The 23294-nt window shown below is 45.8% G+C and overlaps 1 protein-coding gene across 1 annotated transcript in view; it reads left to right on the top strand.

The window, feature by feature from the left end:
* Positions 1-19748, top strand: part of LOC144806478 (uncharacterized) — a 247697-nt gene extending 227949 nt beyond the window's left edge. The window contains 1 exon segment of the mRNA XM_078672832.1: positions 18761-19748. Within this exon segment, the coding sequence (XP_078528958.1) occupies positions 18761-19748 (988 nt within the window).
* The last annotated feature ends 3546 nt before the right edge of the window (positions 19749-23294 follow it).

Below are 23294 nucleotides of genomic sequence, written 5' to 3'. Positions count from 1 at the left end.
TCATCGCGTGCCAGAAGGGAAATGTATTTGGCTACAGTTGTTTGTATAGCTCTAGACTAGATCAGGTCTGTGTCTCCTGCTCCACAGCTTGTACCCGTAAAAGTGCATTAATATCACGTTCCCTTGGAAGCAAATCCACTTGTATTCCAGTTTAAGCATATTTATTGATGGTTTCACTGAAATATGGGATATTTGCTACCAAACATCTCAGCATAATAAACCTGTGCTGATTGCAGTGTCCGATTTATAAAAAATTGCACACAGAGTGCCCCTTAGAGGGGTCCCCTAAGATCTACCAATCCTTAGTGTGGTCATCGACTGGCCCGAGCCAGTCTGCTACCACAAGACAGTGTTCTGTCCTCATGGGTAGAGTGCCTGCGCACTCTGAGGTCGAGAACGATGCCTTTCCTGGGTGGAGGTGTTCACTCCTCCCCTGGTCAGGAAGAGCCATCTGTGGCATAGATTTTCAAAGGACTTGCCGCCTTTGTAATGCGACCCCAGCCTCTCCTGTTAAAGGGAGCAAGCGATCTTCATGTCCTCACCCCTTTTTGGCGCGAGGACAGGTGGGAAACCTTAGATAGAATAGGAGGTGTGCCCCCCGTCCCCTCTGCCAACTCCACCCCTCAGGTGCTGAAGGCGAGGTGAAGTACACTTTGTAGTGCCCACCATCTTGAAGATGGTGGGACTTATCCAATCAGGGCTAGGACTATGTCCCCTTCCCACAGGAGGTGGGCATGATAAGAGGGTGTAGACACCCCTGGAAAGTGGCCCATTGGCCACTACCTTTTACTCCCTTGTAACACCCTTTAAATCAAGAGTTTAGGTGGCATCCCTAGACCCTGAATCTCAGTACCTGCCGACCTAAGAAGAGCTGGGCACTGCAGCCTTCTCTGCTGGTGAGGCTCTGTAGAGAACTACGGACATGGTCCCAGCCCTACTGGCCTGTCTGCATCCCTGGATGATCCTGAACCAAAAGTCAACTCGTCTAGTAGCCCAGCGACCTCCAGAACCTTGGGAGGACTGCCGTTGGACGTTCTGTGGATCATGGATCATAATGCTCCGTCCATCACCACCTTTGGTTTTTATTTGTTCGCCCTAAGTTGGCAGGGTATGCTCAGACGTGAGTCCCTTGCTCATTTTGCCACTGGATTCAAGCAAGCCGGGCGGAAGACGGCTGTAACGCCAGAAACCGGTCCTCGGAAGCTTGTTTCCTGTCCAGGGAAGGCATTGGCAGTTCGGGCTGGACTGTTCCCATGAGGCACAGGGTCAGACTGATTAGCATATAGCCATGTCTGAACTGCGGTGGCAGAGCGGGCTAAAGAACGGTGATGGATTAAACCCAGATCTTTTGACTGGGTGTGAGTGTTTGATTGGTTCAGATGCTCCGTCCATCACCACCCCCTTTTGTATAGTATATAGAGAGCCAGCTTCCTACACTGGGGGGCCAGCGGTAGGGTACACAACTTTGCGTTTGCTGGACCACTCTGACAATAAATGACAACAAGATTCAATCCAGAAATTGCCTTTCGTTAAATTGTAGTTTTGCAAATTGACTATTTTTCCAAATTTTGAAATATGTCAGGGCCCTGGTTCGGTCCCCTTGAGTACAGCTGTTTCAAAAGTCAAACTCTTGCTGTAGTTAGGAAACCAGTATTAGGGTATTTCCTCTCCAAAAAGGTTCCCAACTTTGTAAAGACAATGAGTGCTAGAAGTAGTCACTCAGAAGAGCTGATACAGGTGAAGGAAATCGACCTCACACCTTATGTCTTTAAATATAAAATAGCTCAGAGGCTTGGGTAAAACCTACAGGTTCAGGACTGGGTCAAACCCTACCAAAGCAAAGCTCCAGGATCTTTTGGCAGAATATGACAAAGAGCATCCAGAGGATGACTCTGATCTTACAGATCAAAATACTGACAGTAGGAGTGACCGTGTGACACCCCAAGACAAAGAAGCCTCTTCAGACGAAGAGCTTGCTCTGCAAAGACAAGCCAGGAGGGCAGCTTTAGAAGCCCAACTCCTAGCTACAGAATAGAGAGAAAGGAGTTTGGCCGAGGACCCATCTTTGGTGGCATCACAATCATAAATAAGGAGAAAGTAGATTCCTTTGACCCTAAAAATCCCAAAGGGATTGGCCCAACATTATTTGAGGGTGATGATATCACCAAGTGGTTCATTGCTTTTGAGCGGGCCTGTCTTAGCAGGCAGGTCCACAGGAAGCCGTGGAGTGCTATCCTGTGGGAAATGTTCTCAGAAAAATGCAGGGATAGACTCCTGTCACTCGGTGAGAAAGAGGCTGAATCCTATGACCTCATGAAGGGGCCCCTAAGTGAGGGCTTTGGATTCAGTACGGAGTATAGCACCAGTTTCAGGGAGGCTCGAAAAACCCAAAGCCAGGCCTGGGTTGATTTTGTAGACTATTCACTGAAATCAGTTGGAGGTTGGTTAGTAGGTAAGAATGTGCATGCCTTTGAAGGGCTTTATCATTTGGTAATGAAGGAGCATCTGTTAAGTAATTGTTACCAAGGGAAGCTACATCAATTCCTGGTGGATCTTGGTCCCCTTTCTCCTCCAGAGTTGGGGAAGAAGGCAGACCACTGGGCCAAAACAAGGGTGACCAAGACTCCTGCTGGTGGAGGGAGATCAAAAGAAAGAGGCCAGAAAGCGACCCTAGGGAAATGGGGTAACTTGAAAAAGAAAGATTCTAATTCAGGCCCCCAAAAACCTGTTCAAGAGAGTGGGCCCAGAGACTCTTGACAGCGAAAGGGTGGGTACCAGGATAAGAAATGGGATCCTAAGAAGGCTTGGTGCCATGGCTGTAGGTCACTTGGGCACTGAGCTTGAGACTCTGGCTGTAAAAACAAGAAATATACCTCTGGTCCACCTGCAGTACCTGCAGCTGCCAATCTCCAGATGGGATCTCAGGAGAGCAATGGCCATGCCAATGAGCTCTCTTAGGCGACTCAAGAAGGGATGTGGCCGTAGCCACCTTAGCTGCCTGGCCCACTAACATGCACATGGGTTTAGGGAGGAGGCCTTGGGAGACACTGGTGCCAGCATCACCACGGTGACTGAGCAGATAGTTTCCTTGGAACAGTATCTGCCTGGAAGGACCTTTCCAGTCATCAATGCTGAAAATGTGACAAAAACCCATCCCGCAGGCGAAGGTGTCTTTTGATTTGGGAGCAGTTGCTGGCAACTAAGAGGTAGCGGTGTCTTCATCCATACTAGTTGATTGTTTTCTTGGCAATGATTTGGAACCCTTAGCCTGGGCTGAGGTAGAACTGAGGATCCATGCAGAAATGCTTGGAACCTCTCACTGGGTGTATGTGTGAAAACCATAGCACAGAGCAGAGCCCGGGTGTAAAAGAAGTGCTAAAGTCTGGAATAATGGCTCAGTCCTCCAAGAGAAAAGTCAGGAAAACTGGAGAACCAGCTTCTAATCAGACACCAGACCGTTCTCCTCAGGAGGAAGAACGGTCAGCCCCAGAGACAACTGAGCCTCAGGAGCTGAAGTTTTACCAGGATGAGCTTTTGGCCCTGGGGCGACCCTCTAGGGAAGATCTGTGCCAGGGACAGAAAACCTGTCCCATTCTTGAAAACCTGTGACGGCAAGCTGCAGCACAGGAAGGAGGTGATGGCAGTGGTTCCCACAGGACGTATTGGGAGGAACCCTTTACATTGAGGCCAAAGACCCCAAACCTAGTGCCACTAGGGGAGTGGTAGAGCCTCAGGCGTTTGGGGAGTTCCTGCGCCTCCATTTGTGCATCATACGCAGCCACATATGCGACTTATTCTGTCCAGACTCTTTGAGATTATCAACGAACGGACTGTGCTTCACGGCTTTCCATGATAGAACTACGGGTCAGAGTTGTATATGACGTATTGTTTGGCGTCTGTGCAGCCACATCTGCTTTAAGATCAGTGAAAGCAGCCACGGAGCATATCTGGATGAGAGTCTTGAAGGTAAGTAACTCTCAGAAGCTCTTGTTAAGCCATCTTCCCTTCAGTGGGGCAAACTTGTTTGTATCTTTCCTAGAGGACCCGGTTATGGCATCCCCGTAGCTGGACACCTTGACCAAACCAGAACTAAAGGCCAGGGATGCACCAGAAGGTGAAGGAGATTTGTAACTCCTGTCCCATCTGTCAAGCCAGTGGCACGACAGGTGGGCACCCAAAGGCCCCCTTAATCCCGCTTCCAGTTGTTGGTGTTCCCTTTGAAAAGGCAATGATTGACATTGTTGGTCCCCTTGACCCCAGCATCAGGGAACAGTTCTGCTGGTAGTAGATCATGCCTCCAGGTATTCTGTGGCTATTCCCCTCAGGACTACCACTGCCCCTGCAGTGGCTAGGGCCCTCATTAGCATCTTTACCCAGGGTGGGCTTCCCTAAGGAGGTGATGTCATTCCGAGGTACCAACTTCATGTCTGGCTACTTGAAACACATGTCGAAAGAGTGTGGAGTGAATTACCGGTTCACTACCCTCTATCACCCACAATGTAATGGCTTTGTTTTGTTTTGTTTTTTAGAACTTTATTTTAATTTTGTCAACATACAACCTGGCAGTCAGAGTATACAGAGACATATCATACCAATATGTTCTACGTAAGTAGGTTAATCAAGAAGCAGTCAATAGTTACACATGCACTAATCTGCTTTACCATTCTCCAGGTGATCAATAAGTGTCCCATTCCCCTAATTGGGACCGTACCTTATAATTATCATGTGCAGACACTGCCCTGCTCGTCCCCAGTGTCGTCGTGTTTTGCCTCATCAGTTTCAGAGCCAGAGTCTCTGTCTGTTGTCACTCGTGAAGCAGGAGCTAGGAGTTATCTGTATGAGCACGGCAAGTGTTTAGTGTATCCTCAAATATGTCATCCTTTCTGCTAAGGCGCATATGTGTCTCCCCAGCTAGGGCCCAGTCGAGCGCATCTCTATGCCAGAGCGCAATCGTTGGGGCATGCTGGGACAGCCATGTGATTGCCATTCTACGTCATGCCAGTACCATAGGCGACTGACCAAATTTATAGGTTATATTGTGCCCTTCTGGCATCTAAAGAGGCTTAATAAGCAGCATTTTGGTGTCAGCTCAATACTTAGTTGTGTGGCATGCACCATTTCTTCGACAGCTTGTTGCCAGAAGGAGTGTATTACATCGCAGGGCCATGGTTAATGTAGGAAATCAGCCCCCACAGTGTTGCAGCGCAGGCATATATCGGGGCAAGACACGACCATTCGATAAAGGTCTTGTGGCGTTAAGTAAGTTCTTCGCAGAAAATTATAATGTATCAGTCGAAAATGGGCATTACTAGAAACCATGCATGTTAGTTCACAGGGCCGCTGCCAGTCTTGATCTTCCATTGGAATGTCAAAGTCTAAATTCCAGGCCTCTCGGGTCCGTGTGTAGTGTGTAGTGACTACTGTACAGTTTAAAATGCAGCCCTTTGGGGTTGCAAGGGGTTGTGGCTCCTCCTCTTCCTTTCGGGGAGGTGACAACCAATACCAGCAGTACCATCCCTATCAGGGCCAACCGCGTTACTCCTCCTCCCTGCAACAGCAGTCGTTTCGACTGCCACAAGCGGCCTCTTACAAGCAGTACAGAGGGAAATCCTCATGCTGAGGTAGCGATTCCTCAAAAAAACTGTTACAACTGCCAACCGCTCTTCCCATCAATCCGACCAAAGTTGGAGGGCGGATCTCCCATTTCTTCTCCAATTGGTCCACAATAACTACAGATCGATGGGTTTTGGACATAGTATCCAGAGGCTACACTCTGGAATTTGTGAAATTCCCTCCAAATTCTCCCCCCAGAGGTCTTCCTCCTGCCCGTCTGAAGGATCTTTTATGCCAAATCAATCTCATGTTAAGGAAAGGAGCGATCAAAGTGTACCGAATCTTCAAGGGGATGCAGGCTTCTATTCAAGATTCTTCCAAATCAGCCCCATTTCTGGACATTCGTGTCCTCAAAAAGATTCTTTAGAATCAAACTTTCCGGATGTTGTCTCTCCTAGAAGTGCTTCAATTACTTGTCTTAAGGGGATTGCAAGCCAACACTGGACCTTCAAGATGCCTATTTTCATGTCCCTATTCTACGCAGACACAGAAAATTCCTGCGCTTCAGAGCGGCTGGCAGAGATTTCCAATTCCAAGTCCTTCCATCTGGCCTTCGCTCTGCACCCGAATGTTCACTAAAGTCTTGGCACTGGTGGCAGCATATCTTGGTCAAGCTGGTGTCCAAATATTGTGCGACCTCGACAACTGCCTTATGAAGGCACAGTCGTTCGCAGTCGCAACCAGACACACTCAGTCATGACTGTCTCTGTGTCTTTCCATCAATCTGGAGAAGTCTCAGTTCACCCCCTCTCATGTGACGACCTTCTTGGGGGCCATCATAGACACACAGCAAACAACGGCTTTTGTCTCAAACGAAAGACAACAGCGGATTTCCAAACTGGCAACTCTCCTGCGCACATAAAAGTATGTTTCTGTTCGACAGTTCAAATCGCTTCTGGGAATGCTGTCTTCCTGTATCCCCCTAATTCCCAACTGTCGCCTCAAAATGGGACCCGACTGGAGGAACTCGACAACCAATTGCAACAAGTCTCAGGGTCCTTAAACGATGTCATCAACATCACGACTCAGTTACGAAGAGCATTGCTACGGTGGACTCGCATACCAAACATCTCAGCAGTTCATTTGTAGTGGACACTCCAAGTTTCATCCTCACGACAGATGCCTCCTTCGAATGGTGGGTAGCGCATCTTCAAGCCCTCACAGTCATGGGGAAATGGGACACCCACCTATGAACTTGGCACTTAAACCTTTTGGAGTTACTGGTGATATTCCCGGCTCTGAAGTCCTCTTGCACCCTCATTCAAGGAGCTCAAGTGTTGATCCGAATGGACAACACAAAAAGCATGCATTATGTGATCCACTTTGATATCCCTACAAGCTCAGCAAATTTGGGACTGGGCGATTCAACATCAGGTCACTTTAACAGCAGTTCATGTTTCGGGGGTGTCCAACCTTCTAGCGGACTCCCTGAGCAGGTCGGTCTTGTCAAACCACTAGTGGGAACTACCATCAGCCGGCACTGGACCGCATCTCTCCGCTTTGCAGACACCCCAATATGGATTTATTTGCGACCAACCTGAACCGCAAATGCCCATTCTATGCAAGTTGGCTGCCCCACTCAGAATCGTGCGGGAATGCGTTTTTGATGAACTGGTCAAAAATATATGCTTACGCTTTTTCACCAATTCCTCTAGTCGCAAGAGTACTTTGAAAAATGCAGAAAGAACCCTGTAGCATTCTTCTCATAGCCCCCAGATGGTCTCGCCAGTTCTGGTTTATGGAGCTCCTCCTCCCTGTCGGAGTGCAATCCAATTTGGCTGTGCCCAATTTCGAATCTTTTTTACTATGAACCACGGCCGGATCTGCCATCCGGATCCAACTTCTCTGCGATTGGCAGCCTGGCGCCTGAACCTTGCCTGAGCCTTGCCAATTTGATTATTCCTCCGACTGCAGGGAGGTCCTCACTAACGATAGAGCACCCTCCACTATCAAAACCTACAAACTCAAGTGGAAACGGTTCTAGCTTTGGTGTGAAGCTTCAAATTCAAATTCTTCAGTTTAACTCTGAGAAGACAGAGATTCTACACTGTGCAGTAGGTAGAATGCCTCCTAAACTTCCGCTTGAGTTTTGGCCAACATCCCCTGCTACTCCGTTGGCTCCCAGTAGCATGGTACATAATCTGGGAGTCATGGTTGACAACAAATTGACATTAGAAAACTGTCAACAAAACAGCTGGAAGTGGTTTTACTCTGATCAGAGCATTTTGGAAAATCCTTCCGATGTTCTCTTAACAGAACAGAGCGCTGATAGTCCGGGGCACCATCCTCAGTAAGCTGGACTATTGTGATGCCCTGTTACTAGAATCACCGCAATATCTGATTAAGAGATTGCAGAGAGTACAGACCATGGCGGCCAAACTGGTACTAGTTCAACCACGCCACTCCTCCGCCTCCCGGGCACTCTCAGATTTACACTGGCTGCCAGTCTCGCAGAGGATACGATTTAAGGCACTATGTATAGTATTTAAGGCTCTACATGGTCACGGGCCCAAATCTTTGCAGGAGAAACTGACATGGTATGCCCCTCCACGAGCACTGCGCTCCTCATCGGCTAATCTGGTGAGGGTGCCTAGAGTTAGGAAAGTCAAATCAGGAGGTAGGGCCTTCAGTGCGTCAGAGACCTGCCTTTGGAATACTCTTCCATTTGATACGAGACAAATAGACAACGTCCTACAGTGTAGAAAACAGTTAAAAACCTGGCTCTACCCTCGAGTATGCTCCTTGGCATCCTGCTAACTCCTTCCAGGCAGGGGACACAGTCTCTCGACCCTTAGCTAGTCGCTTGTATCACAGCGCCAGGTTACCCGTAGGGTGTCAGTTGCGCTTTACAAATAATGATAAATAAATAAATAAATAAATGTTCACCCTGTTCACTCTACGCCAGAGCAGCTTCTGCCTTTTTTCTTACAATTAACAAAATCCAGACTCTCTCACTCTACCCTGAAGGTTTTTATGGCTGCAATTTCCAAATTCCGTCAGGATGGCTCCAATTCTTTTTATTCTTCAAGAATTATTCAACAATTTTTCAAAGGCTTATTTCAGATGTTCCCTCCAATTCGACACCCGCCTCCTCCTTGGCATCTGAACATTGTGTTGGCACAACTCATGAAGTCCCCATTTGAGCCCATTCGTAGGGCTGATCTTAAATTCATCTCCTTGAAGACATCGCTGCTTTTAGCTCTTACTTCGAGTCAGCGAGATACAAGCTTTTACTATCAAACCACCTTTTCTTCAATTCACCAAAGACGCTGTGGCGCTCCGCATTAATCCGGCCTTAATTCCTAAAGCTCCATCTGATTTCCACCTGAATGAGCCTGTCATCTTAAAGACTTTTCCCCTAATCCACAGTTGCCAGCAGAAAAGACTTTACATTCTGAGATGTTTGACATTTTATTTGCAGAGAACAACCAGTATTCGTAAAACTGATCAGCTCTTCATAGCCTACGGCAGGATGCGTAAAGGACCTCCAGTTGCTAAACAGACTATTGCACGTTGGATATCTAGAGCAATTTCCTTTTGCCATCAGCAAGCAGGCAAGACACTTCCTGCAACGATTAAAGCGCTCCATACTAGAGCAGTCTCCTCTTCTACTTCTCTCTTTGCTGGTGTGCCTCTTCATCAGATTTGCAGAGCTGCGACCAAGCACTACTGTCTGGAAGCTGCCAACAATGCTGACACTACTGTGGGGCAAGCGGTGCTACGTAATCTTTTTAAGTAAGGTGAGCCTCTGTTACTTACCTCCTCCTGCACACATTGTATATATGTATATATTTCTGCTTTTGCAGATGTGCCCATGTTTACTGCTAAACTGTAATATACGTATATGTATTCTCTCGTACTCTGTTTACAATGTACTTATGGCTTACTATGCAGAGTTCTCGAATTACTCCTATCTACTCTGATTCAAGCATGTGAATCTATGAAAGATACCCCAATACTGGAGAAGAACATAAGTTACTTACCTGAAAACTGTGGTTGTCCAGTATTGGTATCTTTCATAGAGTCACATGTGACCCACCCACCTCCCCTCAGAGGCTCCCCTCTTCTCCTTGGCTCTTATGCCACACTTGTGCTAAAAAATCGGAGAGCCTGAGCCTCTGATGAGAAAGTTCCAGAGGGTGCTGTCGCCTTATTGGCTGGAGTTTGGACCATATCTAAGGACTTGGACAAGTTATTAAAGTGACAAGTTTTTTCCTGTTAACTTCTATGTTACAATACTTCCTATTGCTCTTTTAGCTATGCTTTCGCTATATTGCTATTTATTCTGTGTACCGAGGGAATCCCACTTCGGCGACGGAGATGCAAGCATGTGAATCTATAAATGATACCAATACTGGAGAACCACAGTTTACAGGTAAGTAACTTATGTTCATCTTCCTGATCTTCCGGAGCGGATAAAAGCAGTTAGAGACCACCGTCACAATCTGGGATTTCATAGACAGATCGCAGCGATTGTGATGCCAAGTCTTTTAGTTGATCTAGATGGTAGGGGTGGGTTTTCCAACTCAGTCGGCCAAAAATTTGAGTTCCAGGGCCCACCAATTAGGATCATTTCAGTGTTGTCTGAGTTTAAATGCAGGTGGTTACTGTTCATCCAGCTACCAATATCTCACATGGTAGTTTGAAAGTTACTAACGGAGGCTGCAGACTAACGATCGTCAGCGTAGTTGAAAGTGCATACCTTTCTTTAGCCTAAGGTTTGAATTAGAGGATACAGATACAGATTGAAAAGGTGCGGTGACAGGGAGGAGCCCTGCAGCACCCCACAAGTCAATTTGACTTTAGAGGTAGAGAATTGGGCACAGCGTACAGCTTGAGTGCGATCCTCTTGGAAAGACGTAAGCCACTTAAGGCCCTGTATCCCTGCATTACTCACATTGTCCACCAAGAGGACGATGAAGTCTCTGTAGAGGAAGGTTAGTCTCATCTCTTTCATTTGTGGGGGGAGGGTGTCATGAATACACGTGCCTCTTTTGGACATTGTTAGCCCCCACTTGTTGCCTGGAAAATATTGTGGGTTCGACTGGAAGTGCACAGATTCCCTTCCAACCAGGCCTCCTGTGCCAGATCTCATTCCCTGAACTGTTCCCGTCATTTCCACATTGGCACCCCTTTAGCTCACATATAAGTTCCTAGTAAAAGGTACCCCTGGTACTAAGTGCCTTGTGGTTAAAGAGGGTCCCTAAGGGCTGCAGCACAAATTATGCCACCCTAAGGGGTACCTCACCTAGCACATGCACACTGCCACAGCGGCCTGAGTGTCTTGGTGCAGACAAAACTGAAGAGCCAACCTGTGTGCCATACCCATGACCACTGCTAGAGGGGTGTCCTACCCATATCTCAGGCAGTGAGTTAAAGTTCACAGATGTATATAGTGCGACTCATCACCCGTGATGGTTTCCAGACGCTGTCTATGGTCACGGGGTGATAAAGTGATTTGGCCAGAATCACAGGATGTTGCGCTGAAGCAGAGACTCGAACCCTGATCCCCAGTTCCTGAGTCGGCAGCTCTGGCTGCTGCACCACATCCCCCCTCCTGTGAGGGCATATCTGCATGAAATGCCCCTGATGCCCCTGCAATATCCTAGTCGATTCCTGGATATTGTAAGTGACCAGGGAAGTCATAGTAAGTACCTAGGCTGGACACTAGTCATTATGAGTTCGCCGATTCAGAAAAGGGGGTGGTGATGAACAGAGTGTCTGAATTAAGCAGACCACTCTTACCCAGTCCAAAGATCAGGGCTTGATCCATCACCGTTATTTATCTCACTGCCCCATCCCAGCTCAGAACCTGGCTATATGCAAATTAGTCTGTCCCTGGCCCAGTGCATCATGGGAACAGGGCAGACCAAACTACCAAGCCAATTCTTCACCAGAAAGGAGACAAGCTACCGGGGACCGGTTTCTGGCATTTCAGCCTCTTCGGCCCGGCTTGCTTGAATCCTGATGGAGCAGTGAGAAAGGGACTCATGTCTGAGTATACCCTGCCACACCTATAGTGGCCAAAAACGATTCAGAAAAGGGGGTGGTGATGAACAGAGTGTCTGAATTAAGCAGACCACTCTTACCCAGTCCAAAGATCAGGGCTTGATCCATCACCGTTATTTATCTCACTGCCCCATCCCAGCTCAGAACCTGGCTATATGCAAATTAGTCTGTCCCTGGCCCAGTGCATCATGGGAACAGGGCAGACCAAACTACCAAGCCAATTCTTCACCAGAAAGGAGACAAGCTACCGGGGACCGGTTTCTGGCATTTCAGCCTCTTCGGCCCGGCTTGCTTGAATCCTGATGGAGCAGTGAGAAAGGGACTCATGTCTGAGTATACCCTGCCACACCTATAGTGGCCAAAAACGATTCAGAAAAGGGGGTGGTGATGAACAGAGTGTCTGAATTAAGCAGACCACTCTTACCCAGTCCAAAGATCAGGGCTTGATCCATCACCGTTATTTATCTCACTGCCCCATCCCAGCTCAGAACCTGGCTATATGCAAATTAGTCTGTCCCTGGCCCAGTGCATCATGGGAACAGGGCAGACCAAACTACCAAGCCAATTCTTCACCAGAAAGGAGACAAGCTACCGGGGACCCAGTGTAAGAATTGGCTTTTGTAGTCTGGTCTGCCCTGTTCCCATGATGCACTGGGCCAGGGACAGACTAATTTGCATACAGCCAGGTTCTGAAACTGGGATGGTGCAATGAGCTAAAAAACGGTGTTGGATCTAGCCCTGATCTCTTGACTGGGTGAGAGTACTCTGCTTAATTCAGAGACTCTGTCCATCACCACCCCTTGTTGTAAATAATTTTGTCCACCCTAAGCGTGGAAGGGTATACTCAGATGTGAGTCCCTTGCTCATTGCACCATCAGGATTCAAGCAAGCCGGGCCGAAGACGCCTGAAATGGCAGAAACAGGTCCCCGGAAGCTTGTTTCCTTCCCAGTGTAAGAATTGGCTTTTGTAGTCTGGTCTGCCCTGTTCCCATGATGCACTGGGCCAGGGACAGACTAATTTGCATACAGCCAGGTTCTGAAACTGGGATGGTGCAATGAGCTAAAAAACGGTGTTGGATCTAGCCCTGATCTCTTGACTGGGTGAGAGTATTCTGCTTAATTCAGAGACTCTGTCCATCACCACCCCTTGTTTTAAATTATATTTATTATGAGTTCGCCAGCTCCATGATTGCCTCACTGAAATATGTGATGTTTGGCACCAAGCATCTCAACATAATAAACTTGTGCTGATTCCAGTGTCGATTTTAATGGGTCCCCTGAAACCTACCAATCCTTAGTGTGGTCATTGACTGGCCTGAGCAAGCCTGTTACCACCAGAGTGTGTTCTGACCTCAGGGGAGAGTGCCTGCGCACTCTGAAGCTGAGAACAATGCCTTTCCTGGGTGGAGGTGTTCAGGTCTTCCCTGGACAGGAAGAGCCATCCGTGGTGGGGAGCTTCAAAGGTCTTGCCTCCTTTGTAATGCGACCCCAGCCTCTCCTGTTCGAAGGAGCTGGCCTCCATCCTGTCCTCACCCCCTTTTTGGCGGCAGGACAGGCCGGAAACCTTAGATAGAATAGGAGATGTGCCCCCCTCTGCCAACTCCTCCCCACGGGTGCTGGAGGCTAGGTCAAGTACACTTTTCAGTGCCCACCATCTTGAATATGATGGGACTTATCCAGTTAGGGATAGGACTGTGTCCTCCTCTCACAGAAGGTGGGCATGTTAGAGGGTGTAGACACCCCAGGCAAAGGGCCCATTGGACATTACCTGTCACTCCCTTGTAACGCCCTTAAATCTAGTTTTTAGGTGGCATCCCCTGTCTCTGAACTACAAACTAGTTCCCACAAGCCGCTGTTACTTATCTGCAAGCAGCCTCTGTCCGATTGCCCTAGTCCCCCTTAATTTATATTGGGTTTCCAACCTTGAACTTGCACTTGGGCGCCCCTGTGCCGCTGGTGGTGCACTGTTGGTTCTGAAGTGAACCTTGTCCAATACTGACCTTAACTTCCGAAGAATGGTCTTGTAAGGAGATGCTCCCCGTATGTATGTTGAATGTTTTCTTCACCCCATAGGTTAACATTGCAAAGTCTGAAAATTGCACTAATTGTCCACTTTTTATATTGAACAGTATTTCTATTGCAAAACGTATTTACTCAAGATGAAATTCTGTGGTTCCGCAAAATAAATCTAACCAGGTATCATTCTTAAATTGGTCTCAGATTTATTCAATGAGTGTGTGTCATTTATTGCACCTGTGTGTACAACAAATGCTTAAAACTACCCTCACATATGTCTAACTGCTCCCCCACACTACCACAAAAGAGCATTATTATTATCTGCTTTAACCTCTGTAAAATCTCTGGGGATCCACTGGACTCTCTGCACACTATACCTCTTTTTGGTATAGTATAGTGAGAGCCGGCTCCCCACGCTCAAGTACTCACACTCAGACATAGACAGACAGACACAGACACACACTCTCTCTGTCTGTCTCTCTCACACACATTCTCACACATACCCACCGTACCTCACATAAGAAACATATATTTAACTTCTAAATGACACCTTCAATTAGGACCATTAGTAAATAGGTTCTTGCAGAATGTAAAAGATCTTTCTTGTAAGGATATCTGTGCAGTCATCCCCATGACAGGAAAGAAGAAATGCAAATGAAAAAAATGCTTTAGGAGGCTAAGCATTCTTAAATTAAGAAATGAATGAAAGATAAACCAGGAATAGAGAGAAACAGACAAAGAAATAAGAAAGAAAAAAAAAGAGTAAAATAAAGATAATAAAAACAAGGGAATAGAAAGTACGAAAGAAAGAAATGAGGCTCCCATATATTATATTCAGTGGTGCTTGTAATACGGTGACCAAGATATCCGTCACGTTTGTGTCTGAGTAACCCGGCCAGCGAACTCTAAATCAGGCTCTTGACACTTTGAAATGTTGCTGCTGTTAACTGTGCACCATTACTTCCTCAGAAGTCATGGGCAAGAGGCTCCTGGTCGCCTGTCACATACTTTTTAAAATTACAAGGGTGTGACAACACCACATAACACCGCATAAACAACAAGTGCAAATTAAACCGCAGGGTTCAAATAAACCCACACACACACCGTAAGATTACTCTGTACTAAACACACAAGCCTCAATAACAGGTAACTAATACAAAGACTGATGGACATAATGAAGCAGACCTAGAGATACATGCATAGCACAGACAAGATAAAGGTCTTGATTTAGAGTTTGGTGAGCAGGGTACTCCTTCACAAGCGTGGTGGAGTATCCCGTCCAACAAACGGATGGTCTGCCTGTAAATAGATCGGACAGCCCTTCCTCTCTAGATCAGGCTGTCTAATGTATTTTTCTCTTATTCAGGACCAACAGGGAATACATGGCAGTCGTGGTGAGAATTTCTTTTTAAATGAATCCCACTTCCTGGGAGAAAATTAATCAGGGAGAAAGTTCCAATGTTGTGAGAGTGATTAGTTATTGGTTTTTAAAAACAAACTCCAGCTTTGGAAGCTTGTTGTTGAAAAACACAAAAGTTGGTGAATGGCTGCCTGAAACATCCCCAAGGGATCCAGAGAATTGTAGATCAACTTCCTATAGATGGTTGAGATTGCTTTTTCGGTCAGTGGATTAGTTAGCAGCTGGTCCTCCAGTAGGGATGCATCAGGCAACTTCCCCCCTTCCCAGATGTGACCTTGCAGAGCGTGACCCACCTGCAAATGTAAGAACCGTTTTTAGTCACCTAATTTATACTTTTGTTGTAGGATCGTGAAGGACACAAGCGCCTGTCCCCTCCACACATCGCCCGGTCGCTCTAAGCTAACCAATCCCCATTTTGTGAAGCCCTGCAATCCTCCCACTGCACTTAAGAGATCACCATCATACAGTGGAGTAATTTCAGTCAGCTTACCTTCTCAGCCTAAACACTTGATAGCCTCTCTCCACACCCTTACCACTGTTTGGGTATGAGTACTTTCTTCAATACAGCACCGGGGTGAGGTAATCTCTCTTGCCCATGGCCAATTGATCTACCTGGTAAGCAGGATCCTCGCGGTCCGCAAAAACCCAGTTGTTGACTGCCACCAGCTGCGTGACCAAGTTATACTTGAGAATGCTCCGGACCGCCAGTCCACCTTAATCTCCCCTCTATACCTTACTAAGCACGAAGTGCAACCATCCCACAACAGGAGCCAAAGTTCTCAGTCTACCTTTTGAAAGTAAATATCTGGTGGGATCTTAAAGGACGGTTTTTGCACGATGTACAGGAGACCCTGGAGGGTATTCACTTTAAATAGGGCAACTCGGCCCAGAAAGGAGAGCGGGAGCGCCTGCAAGTGTGGGGCATCCCAGCGAAGCCGGTCTAATTTCTGGAGTATGTTCCTGTCTGTGGCTCCCTTGTAATAAACACGCCCAAATATTTATGGTTTAAATCTTTATTAATTTTTAGACAGAAGAAAAACAGGACCCTCAGCTCCCACGACAGAATGCAAAGGAGACCACAAGGTCGCAATTTTTAACATTACCACAGGCAAGAAGCATGGAGCGAGTCGACAGAATCAACAAGAGAAGAACAAATAAAGAATTTTCCAAACTAACCCCCCACCCGCCCCACCCGCCCCTTGTCCACCGAAAAACGTAAAATTGGAAGGGATAAAGGGGAAGGCTACGCCCTGATCAGCGTCGTCTTGTATGAATTTTCATGGAACTGTCACTAGGAGTCTGCGTGTCTGGGAGACGCAGTAGTCGAAGATATCTGGGGCATGTCAACTCTCGAAATTCGGACACCAGGAGGGTCAAGAAGGGTCACCACAACTCAGGGAACTCCGACCCCCTACCAGCCAGTGTGAGCGTGAATTTCTCCATACCCAGTATCATCCAAAGCCGTTGAAGCCAGCCGGAGAGTGTAGGGATTTGGGCGGTGCGCCAGGGGATCAAGATGTTCTGCAAGGCCTCCACTATGGCAATCACTATTAGTCGTCCCCTTCGGGATTTAAGTGGATTCATCAATGGGTTAGGCAGGCCCAGGAGGATATAGGAGGGAAAACGAGAGAGCCGAGTTTCTAAGTGAAGATCTAGTTCATCCAGTACTTGGGACCAGTATGGCTGTATGTGGGTGCAACTCCAGAGGATGTGTTCCAATGTTCCTTTCTCCCCACACTCCCTTCAACAACAGATTGCTACATCGAGGGTCAAAGCGATTCACGCGCTCCGGCGTATAGTACCAGTTAGTAACTATCTGACACATGAAAGTATGCCTTAATTTCATTGCCCTTGATTCATACTCTGGACCATAGTTGAGGGATAGGTCTAGGCATAGTCCTTGCAACACACTATAGATTTGCGTGCGACAGAGGCCAGAACTCAAAAGTCACGGTACCAGATACAAGTAGGTGGTAACTCAGGGCAGGGGAAAACACCTGTTTTCCGTGGGAGGGAAATTCCCATCTCAAAAATCTACATTAAAAATAAATTAATAGTATTCTTTTTTAAATATCTGTTTGGTGCCAGTCCATATGACTTTAATATCTGCCTTTGGGGTTCTATGTTACAAGTCCATAGGGTACATGTTTCCTTTGTGAGCTTAATAAAATGTTGGAAATTCTACAAATCGTCACTCCTACATCCAAGTACTCTCAGGCTACCATTCTACACTCTGCTTGTAAATTATTTTTGTGGAAATTTACATGTATTATGCATTAACTATTTAATTTTAATACTATAGGTGATTGAAATTACGGACGAAGAAAGCAAGATTTAGCACCAGGCAACTGAATGTTAGTGCCATAAGAAGGATTATTTTGAAAAACTGAAGGACATCCAGCATTCTAAGTTTAAACAATTTCCAGAATCTAGCTGTGGCGAGGAAGTGGGAGCTGAGGAAAGTACTATATCTGTAAGTGAAGTCTCTAATTTAGCATTTCATAAACACTGAGCAAAGCCATATCTGTGCACACAGCATCAGAAATAATCCCAGAAAGACCAATCACAGCATCCTCATCTGAAATATTATCAGAAAGACAAATTGCCTCAGCATGACAGAATAACGTTCATCTAAAGCATCATGTAATTTCAGAGAGGAAGCACACACTGCATAAAAGAAAGATATAACAAAAGGTTTCTTCTGTAAACCATCAAAGAAAAGACTCTGAAAGAAGACTCCGAAGCTGACACGTTAACAACCAAAAGATTGGAAAATCGCCTCTGTTCAACAACCATTTTTAACCAGTTACACAAGTTTGAGACTATCTGCCTCGGGATATAACACCTCGACCCACTCTGCTCTGGCGAAAACCTTAAAAATCCACCACTTTATTGTTTTCATGACTATCTCAGATTGTTTCTTTTTTAATGTGTACTGTTCTGTAATTCTATGTAAATCGCCTCAACATTATCTGTTGTGCAGGAGTGATATGTAAAAACTGATTAAATGAGCGTCGTTGCGCTATAGCTAATGTAAATAAATCCTCGTCTTCAGAACTACACCTTACACCAAACATAGAAAGGGTAAAATTAACTGATGTTCTGCGACTGGTGAGCCACAATAGTACTGTGCATGTTCTAATGTTCTCACTTACTGCCATTAGGTCAGTGTAAAAAGGTACTTCTCAGTTTAATCATTAAATATCAGACTAACACCTTATCACTGCACTATAAGAATAGTTTTGAGAAAAACTTCAGTCACAAAATAAGTTGCTGCCGGAGAGGCTATAACCAAAAGACTATTATCTGCTAGAAACATTTCGACAGGTGTTACAGGGCTGCTTCTAGACATATTTTGCTCAATTAAAGTGTTAAGAAGATTACACACAATTTCTTTTAGAGATAAATACTGAACATTATCTAAACAAGCCAGACTCTAAAATCGGGTTCATTCGTACCGTGGCATATAAGCAAGAGAAAACTAAATGTAACGCTAGTAATACACCTTATAAAAACACGTGCTGTGAGAACAAATTCAGTGTTCAAACCCACCTCAATCAAAGCAAAATAACCCAAGTTGGGGAAATAAGTTACCTGTGCCAAAAAAAGATTCAGCCATCAATCTCATCCCACTGAATTTGAGAGAATGCACACTGGGAAAAACCTCTCTCAGTGCTCAGAGTGCCAAAAAATTTTCAGCAGTAAATCTTATCTCACTGAGCATATGAGAATCCACACTGGGGAAAAACCTTATCAGTGCTCTGAATGCCAGAAAAGGTTTAGTATTAAACGGAGTCTATATCAACATGCATTAACCCACTCTGGGGAAAACCCTTATCAGTGCTCTGAATGCCCAAAACATTTCAAACTTAAATCATTTCTAACTGCACATTTGAGATTCCACACTGGGGAAAAACCTTATCAGTGCTCTGAATGCCAGAAATGCTTCATTTACAAAAACAGCCTCAAACGGCATACAAGAACCCACACTGGGGAAAAACCTTATCAGTGCTCTGAATGCCAGAAATCTTACATTGCAAAATGCCATCTCACTCAGCATAAAAGAACCCACACTGGGGAAAAACCTTATCACTGCATTGAATGCGACAAATGTTTCAGAGACAACCCCAGTCTCACTCAGCATATAAGAACCCACACTGGTGAAAAACCTTATCAGTGCTCTGAATGCCAGAAATGTTTCTGTGGCAAAGGAAGACTCACTAAACATACTAGGACCCACACTGGGGAAAAACCTTATCATTGCATTGAATGCGACAAATGTTTCAGTGACAAACGCAATCTCACTCGGCATATAAGAACCCACACTGGGGAAAAACCTTATCAGTGCTCTGAATGCCAGAAATTTTTCTGTGACAAAAGAAAACTCACTAAACATACTAGGACCCACACTGGGGAAAACCCTTATCAGTGCATTGAATGCGACAAATGTTTCACTGACAAACGCAATCTCACTCACCATATAAGAACCCACACTGGGGAAAAACCTTATAGGTGCTCTGAATGCCAGATATGTTTCAGTGAAAAAAGACGTCTCATTCAGCATATAAGAACCCACACTGGGGAAAAACCTTATCAGTGCTCCGAATGCCAAAAATGTTTCAGCCAAACATCTAGTCTCACTGCACATGTGAAAATCCACTCTGGGGGAAAAACATTATCAGTGCTCTAAATGTCAGAAAAGATTCAGAGGTAGACATGGTTACATGCACCATAAGAAAACTCACCATCAAAAATGATTCAGTGCTCCAAATGCCAGAAAAGCATCAATTTTAAACGCAATCTCACAGTACATGAGCAGACGCACACAGGGAAAAAACATTACCAATGTTGTGAATGCCCGAAATTCCAATGTGATAGGCGCAGCCTCACTAACCATAAGCGACTCCATACTGATGAAAAACCTTATGAGTGCTCTGAATGCCAGAAAAGCTGCAGTAAAAAACGCTATTTTACGATGAGAAACTCCACACTAGAGAAAATCCTTATGCCATAAAAGGTTGAATCTGAAAGAGAGTGTTATGCTTTATGAGCGATTTCACTCTGGGGAAAAACCTTATGAGTGCTCGAAATGCAAGCAATGTTTTGGGTACAAATTACTTCTCACTTGACTTGAGCGAACTCACACGGGGGAAGAAAGCCTTATGTGTGTTCTGAATTGTAGATAAGGTTCAGTTTTGAATACAATGTCATTTCACATGAGAGAATTCACACTGGACTAAAGCCATATATAGGAGGGGAAAGCCAGAAACGTTATACTCAGAAAGGAGATTTCACTAAACATGAGAAATACATCCACACCAGGTGAAAAGTAAGGCGTATCTTGAGTTGCAGAAAAGCTTCTAACAACCTGACTTTACATGAGAGAGCACATATTGTAGTTGCAATAGGATTCATAAAGAAACTCTTGCAGGATAACTTAGGCTGCCCGCATGCAACCTCCAAAGAAATTTCAGGCCTGGAAATATTTTTAATTGCAACAGAATCCACAATTTGAATATCTGAAAGTTACAAAACTCTCAAGGTCTTTACTTTACACAGAGAAGTGTTAGTGCTTGCAAAAATCGACTAATTGCCCAAAAAATCACAATAATAATGTCTTAAATTTTACTCCACCCAAAAGGTTTCTACTCACCCTTGTTTCTTAACATATGACTGATATCTATTTTTTCATGATAAGATTAAGCCTATGCGGAGTTCCTCAGTGAGAAACTCCGCAAAGTGACAAAAAAACTCTGGCGGTCTACGCGGAGTTCCGCAAGCAGCAGAGTGCGTAAGGGTCATGCAGTTTGTGGTGATTTCATCCCATGTTGGAGGATCATTTGGCCCTTCTCTTCCAGGAAGTTGTGGATCTCTTTGTCAAACGCGTCCCTGTGCCAGAAGTAGGTCGGGGTTACTACTCCCACTACTTCTTGGTACCCAAGAAGGACAAAGGCCTGCATCCTAGCTTAGTCCTCATGGACATCAACCGCTTCCTCCTAAAGAAGAAGTTCAATATGTTAACCTTGGCTCAGGTCTTGTCTGCCTTCGACCCTGGAGATTTCATGGTAGCGTTGGACTTGCAGGACACTTACTTTCACATCCCCGTCTTGCCTGCCCACCGGCATTACCTACGGTTCACGGTAGGCCACACGCATTTTCAGTTTATCACGCTCCCCTTTGACCTTACCAGCCCACCCCCCGGGTGTTCACGAAAGTGATGGCGGTGGTCGCAGCTCATCTGCGCAGGTCAGGGGTTCCAGTCTTCTCCTATCTCGACGACTGGCTGTTGAAGGCTCCCACCTCCAGACTACGACGGACTTCCTGCATTTGCTGGGGTTCTCAGTTAACGTGCTGAAGTCGCACCTGATTCCAACCGATAAGCTCCTTTTCATCGGAGCGGTTCTGGACACAGCACAGTTTTGGCTCTATCCTCCCCCAACCTGAGTTCACAGTAGTGATGGATGCGTCACTCCTGGGTTGGGGCGGCCATATGGGAATGGTGGAGATCAAAGACCTCTGGTCTCCGGCGAAGTCCAGGCACCACATCAACCTTCTGGAGCTCCGGGCGATTCATCTTGCACTGAAGGCATTCCTTCTTTCTGTCAAAGGAAGAGTGGTGCAGGTGTTCACGGACAACACCACCGCCATGTGGTACTGCAACAAACAGGGCAGGGTGGGGTCGTGGACCATATGTCAAGAGGCTCTTCGCCTTTGGACATGGCTGGAACATCAGGGCATATCTCTGGTGGTTCAACACTTAACAGGTTCACTGAACGCCAGGACGGACAAACTCAGCCGCCAGTGCATGATGGATCACAAATGGCATCTTCACTCGAAGGTCGTGCTAGGTCTCTTTCAGTAGTGGGGAGAGCCTTGGTTAGATCTGTTCGCCACCGAAGAGAATGCTCAATGTCAGCAGTTCTGCGTGTTAGAGTTTCCAAAGCGGCTCTCGCTCGGCGACCCTTTTCATTGCGAGTGGAGTTGCGGCCTCCTGTACCACTTCTGCCAAGATTGCTGAAGAAGATCAAATGCGATCAGTCCCAAGTCTGGTACCCTGAGTTCTTGAGCATGGCCATCGATCCTATTGTTAACAGATTTCTGAAGTGCATTACTCATCTCTTTCCTCCTTCTCCTTTCGTAATGCCCTAGTGGGAGTTGACCTCACTTATCTTATGTGTGCTCCCTTTGAGCGCCTACATAATTGTCCTCTTCGCCTCCTTTGAAGACTGCTTTTTTGCTTGCCATCACCTCTGCTTGCAGGATGAGTGAGCTTCAGGCTTATCTTCCAGACCTCCCTTTCTTGCTGTCCATCCAAACAAAGTAGTCCTCCGTGTAAGCCCTCTTTTCTGCCCAAAGTGATAGCCTCTTTCCACATAGGTCTGACCATCAGATTACCTACCTTCTTCCCATCTCTGCTGTGTTTTTCTCTGCCAGGTGCACAACATATAGACTGTTCACACACTTTCTGTAGTATGCTTTGTTCTGGGCAGATAAACTCTAATCCCCACTCTCCTTCTATCCTCGTGTTAGTGCAGCCCGATGTAAACAGTAATTGTAATGTATTTAGATTTACATAACACTTACTACCCCATACGAACTTTGAAGCGCTTTTTCGGCAAGTAGCACACTACTCTAGGATCCAAAAATGATTCGTGGTGAATTAGTATAGGGAAATATAAAATGTATATGAGAGCTGGACATGTTGGTCTATTAGTTGGGTTAAAAAAGATTGTGGGGAGATAGAAGAGAGAAGGTTTTGCATTTATATAACGCTTGCTACCCCTGATGAAGTGTTGAAGTGCTTTTCGGCGAGTAGCATGCTACTCCAGATCCCAAAAAGATGAATAGACAGATCACTTATGGTGGGGAGGTTGTTTTATTGTATACACACAACTGTACACAAATTAATAAAATTCTGTTATAAAGTTGTATCCAAGAGGCAAGTATAGTCTCTGATAATAATGTATACAATACTGATAAGTTTTAAGTTGGCTTGCCATCAAGACTGATGCCCCGTAATGTTGATGCAAAGTCATCTGTGCTGGCGTATCCTAAACTCTTGTTGAATTGTAACATCCACCTTGTAGGTACTGCTATTTGTATCAGGTCCACGTTGTAGGCAGACACAAACACCTAAATTGTGCACTATTTATATTAAGCATAATAAGCATAATGTAAGTGAGCAGATGACAGTAAGCACTGTACAAGCTGTATTAGGTGCTTAGAAGTAGAGTGA

Source organism: Lissotriton helveticus (assembly GCF_964261635.1).
Source record: "Lissotriton helveticus chromosome 1_1 unlocalized genomic scaffold, aLisHel1.1 SUPER_1_unloc_78, whole genome shotgun sequence".
Taxonomy (NCBI): Eukaryota; Metazoa; Chordata; class Amphibia; order Caudata; family Salamandridae; genus Lissotriton; species Lissotriton helveticus.
The sequence above is the reverse complement of the archived record's forward strand: the minus strand, read 5'-3'. Positions and strand labels throughout refer to the sequence as shown.